This window comes from Oxyura jamaicensis, unplaced genomic scaffold (genome assembly GCF_011077185.1).
Source record: "Oxyura jamaicensis isolate SHBP4307 breed ruddy duck unplaced genomic scaffold, BPBGC_Ojam_1.0 oxyUn_random_OJ75839, whole genome shotgun sequence".
Lineage (NCBI taxonomy): Eukaryota > Metazoa > Chordata > Aves > Anseriformes > Anatidae > Oxyura > Oxyura jamaicensis.
Genome location: NW_023311475.1, coordinates 1 through 8,565, shown reverse-complemented (window position 1 = coordinate 8,565; position 8,565 = coordinate 1). Strand labels below are relative to the sequence as shown.

The 8,565-nt window shown below is 41.4% G+C and overlaps 1 protein-coding gene across 2 annotated transcripts; it reads left to right on the top strand.

Annotated features, from left to right (window-relative positions):
• Positions 1 to 237: 237 nt before the first annotated feature.
• On the top strand, positions 238 to 8,193 carry LOC118160055 (olfactory receptor 5V1-like). Of its 2 annotated transcripts, none has more exons than XR_004747316.1 (2): positions 238 to 1,519; positions 7,509 to 8,193. XR_004747316.1 is itself a non-coding variant. In XM_035314589.1 (2 exons), the coding sequence occupies exons 1-2, from the start codon at positions 260 to 262 to the stop codon at positions 7,524 to 7,526; spliced, it is 951 nt and encodes a 316-aa protein (XP_035170480.1). In that variant the 5' UTR covers positions 238 to 259; the 3' UTR covers positions 7,527 to 8,193. The 2 variants fall into 2 exon arrangements, 1 of the variants encoding a protein (XP_035170480.1); XM_035314589.1 differs by having other exon boundaries at positions 238 to 1,192.
• The last annotated feature ends 372 nt before the right edge of the window (positions 8,194 to 8,565 follow it).

The following is an 8,565-nucleotide window of genomic DNA, read 5'->3' as shown; positions in this document are numbered from 1 at the left end:
TTATTTTTATTTTTTTGATTAGTCACTGTTAAGCTTAATACTATTTTTGCCTTTTATCTTACGTATATGCGAGCAAAATTCAGATGTTGAGTGTGGTGATGCAAACTTACAAATGTATTTGAACTGTAGAAGAGATTTTTTAAAAATCACACTGTTTAGAAGGAAGTGAAATTTTGACTGTTACAACTTTTTTTTTCTTTCCTTTTTTTTCTTTTTTTCTTTTTTCTTTTTCAGGTACATCTCTGCAATCATTCCTACAATGAAAGATAAGATGCACAGCGTCAACACATCAACAGTATCTGAATTTATTCTCATAGGCCTTTCTGATGCTCCAGAGGTGCGTTTTTTTCTCTTTGTGCTGTTTTTGATCATCTATTTGGTCACCATGGCAGGCAACATCACAGTCTTTGTTGCCATTAGCACTGACACCCGTCTGCACAACCCTATGTACTTCTTCCTTGGCAACTTATCCCTACTGGATCTCCTATGCCCCACTATTACCGTGCCAAAGATGCTGGAGGTCTTGTTGTCTGAGAACAATGTGATTTCATTCAGTGGCTGCATACTCCAGCTGTTCTTCCTCATTGATGTTGTAGGCACAGAGATTTTTCTCTTGGCTGTGATGGCATATGACCGTTATGTTGCCATATGTCATCCGCTGCAGTACGTTAATATTGTGAGCATGAAACTATGTGCTCGCCTAGCCATTGGCACCTGGGTAGTAGGATTTTTTAATTCTCTATTGCACACATCTTTGATTTTTACACTCTTTTTTTGTGATTCTAATGAAGTTGACCAATATTACTGTGATATTCCACCTGTGCTGGCCCTCTCCTGCTTATCTACTTACAGTAGGGAACTGGTGATTCTTACAGTAGCTGGGGTCCTTGGAAGCAGTGCCTTTGTGGTCACTCTGGTCTCATATATATATATCCTTTTGGCTATCCTGTACATGAACTCTGCTGAGAGCAGGCAAAAAGCTTTCTCCACTTGCAGCTCTCACTTGACAGTGGTATGCCTTTTCTATGGGACTACTATTTGCACATACGTACGTCCTTCTTCTGCCTACTCACCTGATCAGGATAGGATAGTTTCCATGCTCTATGGGATCTTCACTCCCCTGCTAAACCCCATAATCTACAGTCTGAGGAACAAAGAAGTCAAATGTGCCCTTGGAAGAATAATCAGCCAGGTGAGAACTACTTTAACAAAATGAGAACATCTTTCCCAGTCTCTGGCCTCCTCTGGAAGCCCAAGCAATTGGATAGAGACTGCTGGTTATGATATCTCCTCTTACTTTAGTCATCTAAAAGATAGGTGCTGGAATAGAAACTCCTTCTCTGCTTTCCATTTACAGTTAAAAGGGAGAGGTATGCATCTCCAGACAGCCAACTGGATGGCACAACTCTGGGTCATTATTACAGGAGGAGCTGACCTTGGCTAGTAATCTTTTCCTCCACTGAGCATGGAAGAAGCTTAGGTGAGAATCTTGGTCTTAAACATGGGTGTTGCCAGCCAGGTATTGTAGGCACACTTAATGGTGCACACACTTCTGTTAAAGTAGCTTATAGAACTGTTTCCTCTTACTGACCATTTCATTCCTGTGGAAAAGGGTGCAACTGTATCCTCTGTGGGAGACTGACTGGAGGGAAAGCTCTTTTGCCATCATTTAAGCTCATCAGTCTGGGTGTTTTCAACTGGCATGCCAATAATTCAGCTTCAATGCCAACAAGCATATCTGGCCATAGCTTGTGCCACATATCGCAGTCTGCCAGCATGTGAATCAGCTCCTACAAACTGGAGATATCAGCTATGTTGATGTCTATACAGTAAAAGAAATCCTAGAAAACTAGAGCAAGTGGGGCGATGGGGAGGCTTTTCAGTCACGGGCTTCCTGTGACCACTGTCTGAGCCTGCCCTGGCTTTTCAGTGTTGGTGGACTGAAGGAGGGCTTATTGAGTGTGCTTTAGGTCTGTGAGCCCATAACTAGGAACAGGACTTCCAGGTGAAAAGCGAAGGTATGGCTGACAAAAAGGTGGAAATGGATGCAAGAGAAGGGGAGTGCTGTGCCATCTCCTTTGTGCATTGTGGCTGTAAATCTGTGTATACCTTAACTATGTGCCTCTGTGCTGGGAAGATAAACTTACAGCTTGATGTAGACCTGAGGCTATGTTAAAACACTGTGCTAAATAGCTGATGTCTTTGCACATAGTTCCTTACTAAAAAACAAATGTCAAGGATGTCTTTTAGTGGCCTTTCCTGTGGTTGCTGCCTTTGCGTGAAGGCTAAACTAATGACTTTTCTGCAGGAACTCAGATCTTAGTGATAACAAATGCACATTCTTATACTAAATCTATGGAAGTAACTTGAGCTTCATTCTTAGCTGTAGAACGTTTGCAATGGGTTCATAAGGCAACTAATAACCAAAAGAGCTTTTGCCTAGGGTAATGTATCCTGATTTTTTTTTTGTTGTTTTGAAAATATTTTACCAACTTAAGAAATTACACGAAAGTCTATCCAAGGGCATTTAAGTTTCAAAGCCAAGCTTTACGAAGCTGCTGAAGCCACCCATGTAGCCATACCACTACAGAGTCTCCAGTGGAGTTCAATGTGTTGACCTACAGTAATTGTGGTATAAAGTCACCTAAGCACAAGTTTTATTGATGACCCAAGGCACCTTTCCTGGTCCCTTGTTTATGCTCCAAAATAATAATAAATGCACCCAGAATATTCAGTCCTATTTCATTTCCACCAGTTGGCCGAAAAGATCATAAATCCCGTGAAATATGGGGGTAATTACATATTATGTGTAGAGTGACAGGTGTTTCCATGGTGTTACCTGTGATTCTTGGTCTATGACAGTAGAAACAATTTTCCAAAAACAGCCACACTGATTCCTGAGCCATCTGACAAATTGCAAGGCATTTATCAATGCAGACAGAGGGACTGTCTGCTCTTCAAAAAAATGAGCACAGAAAACTTGTTATAGGCTGGTGCACCATTCCCCTTCAGTGGTCACTTTTGCAAGGTCACAGAAATTACTGTGGAGATGATGTGGGGATGGGGAAGAGCAGCTATACTGTTTCCTTGCAAATCCAATGATTCTGGTTGCTAGACCTGGAATTCTGAGATCAGACTTGCTCAGGAAGCATTTCTGTTTCACACTTCATGAGCTTTTTATATCCTCATGAGCACTTTATATCCCATATGTTGGATAGGAGAGTAGCAATCAGCCTCATGTGTGCTATGGTTCAGTATTAGTGGCCTGTATATGCCTGGGTGGGCTGGGACAGACCCATTGAACAGAAATGCCTGCAGAACAGTGGATGTGAGGGTAGTGAGTCAGGCTGCAGAAGGAGAATTCCACAGCTTTATAGCTGAGGGCAGCCCCAGCCTGCATGGCATGGCCCTAAGCAGCAGTGGTCAGAAGGGTGCTTATGGCCCTGTTCTTCATGCCACAGCTACACCGTCCAAAAGCCCATCTCCTGTGTGGAGTTCTTAGACCATCTGCTGCATGCCGTGGAGCAGACGCTCCATGGCCCATTGAGTTTTGTCCCTGCTTCCACCTCTCGGTAATGGACATGCCAGCACCAAGGAGTATGCAGGGAAATGCTGAGATCTGCATGGCAGCTGCATGGGTGTGATGGTGAAATAGATGTTCCTGAGGCCAACAGTCTGGGCTGAGCTGTCTGAGGATTCAGTCACTGCTAGAGCATAGCAAAGACAATGAGGAAGCATGGCAAGGCAAGGGGAGAGAAGTGGATTCATATGGGGATGAAAAACAAACAAACAAACAAACAACAAACAAAATGCCCATAAAACAAAGACCATACCCATGTATTAATGACCAAGTTTTCTTCTACTCTGGCTAGGGCCTCTGGCTTCCGTTCCGGAGTGTATTCTGCAAGGGAGGAAAGAGTCATCCTTGCCAGTAAAGCCTAAAAGAAGAGATCATAAGAGCTGTGGTGGTGTACTCTACTTGCTACCACACTCCTCTTTTGTAAGAGTATTTAGTATGCTCTTACTGAGAATGCCTCTCAGAGTGCCTCAGTTGAAAAACCTATAGCTAAATGAAAATTCAGATCTTTTGATAGAAGATCTTAAATTGAATCAGTTTCTGAAGGAGCCTCCTTTAATTGGGATTAAATATCAACTGCATACTTTAGGAGAATGAAGCACTGCTGAAGCACTTATTTGGGAAAGATTAAAAGCTCCCTTCAGTTCATTTTGTGGGGCTTAACCACATCATTCAGGCATAGTGTTTCTTTGTTACAGAAACCCATGTTACAGGCCCCCCTTCTGGTGTCTGTTCCCTTTGGATTTGAGGAAAGACCTGCTGTGACCTCCATGCCTGTTCTGAATTCATTCTTCATTCCCCTGTATTGGGGAAACTGGTGGAAAAAAACAAACCTGGTGTTGTTACAGCTTCTCAGACACAAGGTTCTTTCTTATTGAAGGGTTATAGAAGATTCAATGGAATAGGTTATATTTGTTCCTGTGTTATCACAGTGCAGCATATTCAATGTCATCTTTTCTGGAGACTGACTTCAATGCTGGTACCCTTTATCCTTAAGTACTGTGACTAATTTCAACACAAACATCTCTCCACGTAGCTCAGGAAGGCCACACTTTAAGTTCAACACTCTCTAAAATGCACTCATATATGCGTTCTTCTACTGCTTAATGACTCATTTTCACTTGTTCTTTATAAGTTAGTGATACTTCAGTTTTCACCTAAGGATTAACTCAGCTTTCCCCATTGAGATTTAAATGAAAAGGTTCTGTCCCACCCATTGTAGACAAAAGAATGTATTTGCTCCTTCCAATTTTTTAGGCATTTTTCCACTATCAGTTAACACGGCAACTTTTTAGGCATAGTATTTTTCCTAGATTGCCTCCCGTATAGGGTTAGCTCATTTTTTAAATGATGCTGAATCAAAGAGTTTGTTCTCATGTCAAACAGAATATAAGCAAAATGAAAACCAGGAAACCCAAGTCACCTAGACTGAAAAAAAAAGTTAGATTGTTTTAAGCAATACCTGAATTGATACACTGGGGGAGTGGGATGGGGGAATTTCTCCACACCTGGAATATAGCAAAGTGTTTTTTTGTTGTTGTTGTTGTTTTTTTTTTTTTTTAATAAAAAATAATAAAAATAGTCTTCTGTATTCATGCTTACCACAGAACTTTTGCTTGCAACCCTGTGACCTTACCAGACATGTTTTAGTGTTCTGTTTGCATTGCTGTTTCTGCTCTTATCAGTAGACTGTCCTGTAAAAGAAATGCTGGGGAGAAGAGATTGTATGACAGATGGACACCAACTCTTAATGCAGATTTGACAGTAAGGTGCAGTCTCTATTGGCTCCAAATGAGAAATTTATATTCTCTAAAACCTGAGGGGAAGAGCCAGAGCGAGCTTACTTGCAGAAGAGGGAGCTCTCATACTCCTTATCAGAAAGGAGGTATTTTTTAGCAGTTAACGTGCACATTCACATACTTGTGCTCTGTTTGGGGGTAGGATTCCTGGTCGGCCACAGTCTCCGAACCTGAGACAAGGCAGAGAAGGGCGATTAGAATTTACTTTCATTTCCTATGGATGTAGCCTGTCCTCTCTTCTCATGCATTTAGACAAATGGACTTTATTCCTCTCAGATTTTAAAATAACTTTTTTTTTTTTTTTTTTTTGTTTTTCCCTCCCAAGTGATCCTTTATATGTGTGTGTTTGTTTATTTGAGTTGTTACTTGGACTTCTGTTACTCTGTCATCATGGACCAAAAAAACTAATTTTCTGCACTGGGGAGGGAACCACTGTAAATGAGGAAATGTGTATTTCTGTTCAGGAGGGAAGAAGTCTCTTTTTCTAAACTGGTCAAAAACCGCTTAGTAGTTCCAGCCCCATCAACCTTTTGTAGTCTTCTGAGAGTCCAGCACATGCATGCTGGAGAAATGATACTTGGGTCTTGCTTTGTGTTTGAAGGAAGCCCTTCCACAGGTTGCTGTTGACATCAGACTTGTCCTTCAGCCCATTCTGAAACATGCTGAAGACAAAAAGCACAGGCCTGAGCTGCTGCTTCAAACGCTTTCCGTCTCTAGGGACCCTCAAGGTGTGGAATATTTCAGAAAAATTGTTTAATTCCAGGCATAAATTAATATTCTTCTAAGATGTGTCAGCTAAACTGATAACCCGTTTTCCCACAATCAAGTCCAGCATGCTACTTCTTTTCAGTGCTCCCTGTTGAGGAAGGGCACAGACAAAATCACACACACAGAATAAGACGAGAAGTATACACGTACACAAACATGGCCTACTGAAAACACCGAGGCATCCTGCTTCACAGCTGATAAAAAGGACATTTTAACAGCTTAGTTGGAGTAACAAGTGCTTCATTCAGTCCCTGAAGGCTAAGGTATTTTCAGATCTGTTCAGACCAAATATATTCCCTGCCTCTATTTACCTCTACCAGCACTTACAGGCAGGGCAGAGTACTCTCCAGCAGCAGCAGGCATCTTTTATGCTATGGTGGTGAGTAGGTTAGCATATATTTTGTTTTCTCAGGAGAGTTCTCTAGGCAGGAGCTGTGTAGCTAAGCTGGGAGGGTTGTGTCCACCAGCTTATGTTGGTTCCAGCTTAACTCCGTGTCAATAACAATGGCAGCAGTTACATTATTGGTATGATAGTAATTGTGGTAGCATTGCACTGACTTGTTTGTAAGCATTCAAGAATTTCTATTTGTGTTTGGAATAACAGTCCACATTGTTTTAACTTAAAGTTTCTAAATTTGGTCAGATAACGTGCCACAAACTTTAGGTAGCACTGGAATTGAGATCTCTCTTTATCCATACAGATAGCATGCCTGTAGAAGCAGGGACTTCTACCTGTAGAATACAGGGACGTTCTTCATGTTTGTAGGGGGAAAATTCATGCAGCCAAAGCCAAATCAGAGTTGCAGCTGACAAGGTCTGTGGGAGACAATAAAAAGTTAATTCTTCCCATGCTCTTCAGTTGCATTAAAAACCTCAAGAGGCTCAGCAACAAAACTTAAGTTCTTTAACTCCTTGAAAAAGTTAAAAGACAATTCACTCACTTGCCCCTTAAAAACAAAAACAGTATGCTTATTCTTGCTCTTAAGCTTAATTCCTTAAAAATATTTGCATCAATTCAAAACATGTTATATTTAATCACCTTTGGTTTTACTTTACTTCTAAAATTGGACTAATCAAGCATACTCTGCATAGCTGAATGTAAAACTGGTTCCTTGTCAAATGACAACTAAACTATTGTTATCCCAAAGCATTTACAAAGCTCTGTTGAAGCTAGAAGTACCTGTGAAGCTAGCTTACAAAAGAGATTTTTTTAAACAGATAACAGGTCTACCATTGACAATTTTTGACAGATGATAATGTACTATGAGAACCAGTGCTGACTTTCAGTTGTTTCTTTAATCTGTAATTGTCAAACTGTAATTTCCTACTTTTTTTTTTTTTTTTTTTTTTTTTTTTTTTTTTAGGCTCCGCATTTCCTCTAGGGGAAATTTCTGCTATGTCCTTTGCTGTTCTATGAGGAAACACAGTACAAATTACTACACATATTCGAAGCAATCACTCAGATTTTTTTGACAAGGAAGTCAAATGCAAATACCATTCAGTTTCTGGGAGCCCGTGTCTCAATACTCAAGGCAAACTATGAAATATAATTTGTTCGTCTCTGCGGGAAATGACTTGGGATGATTCTAATAAGGTCTCAGTAGATGCAGTTTAAAAAGTTGGTGCCTGACAAACTGCAATGACGTAACTTGGCAAGAGAGTTTAAGCCTGTTTAAATTGGCTCCACTGTGCATCGTTAGAATCTCAAGCTTTCTCTCCTGGAAATTAGCAGCTCTCTGAGCATATAGCCAGGTTTGATTATGGTTCTAATCTAGGGGAAAGTGAGAGACTGTCTCAAAGGAAAAATGTCCTGTGAAAACTAGAAGGATTTCTACAGTGCTTTTGTTACGTCCCCCAAAACAGTGAGGGGATTCTTGCCGAACCCATTGACTTGGAAGATTACAGGCCAAGCAGAGCTAGCTGCATGCCCCTGTTAGGGGCTGGCCTTAAAACTGCTTGGACCGGGCTGTTTTCAATACTTGTCAACTTTTCTAAACTCAGAAATGGTTCTTGAGGGAGGTGAGGCCAATTCAGAGCTGTCCCTGTCCCCTCCAGCTGCCTAGGGCTCCTGTTCTGCAGACCTTTTCGGGGGGGGGGGCGGGGGCCCCCCCGCTGCTCCTTCTTCCCAGATCCTGGCAAACACGAGTCAATGTCTTGAATAGACTCCCAAGTTCTGAATTTAATTTTAGAAGAGACAACATTGTCAGGGTGTCACATTGCACATCTGCAATGTGAATTGCAGCGTGGGATTATTCCCCTGTGAAGTGTGAAGACAGGAGAATTACCTCCAAGGACCTTTTCCCTGTATCAGAAACATGAATGGCCAGTAGAGCAAAGAGACCATTTTTGTCTTCACAGGTAAAGGCAGGAGCTGAGTCTGTCATCAGCCTTGGGTCACAGTAAGCATTACTAGCTGGAGAC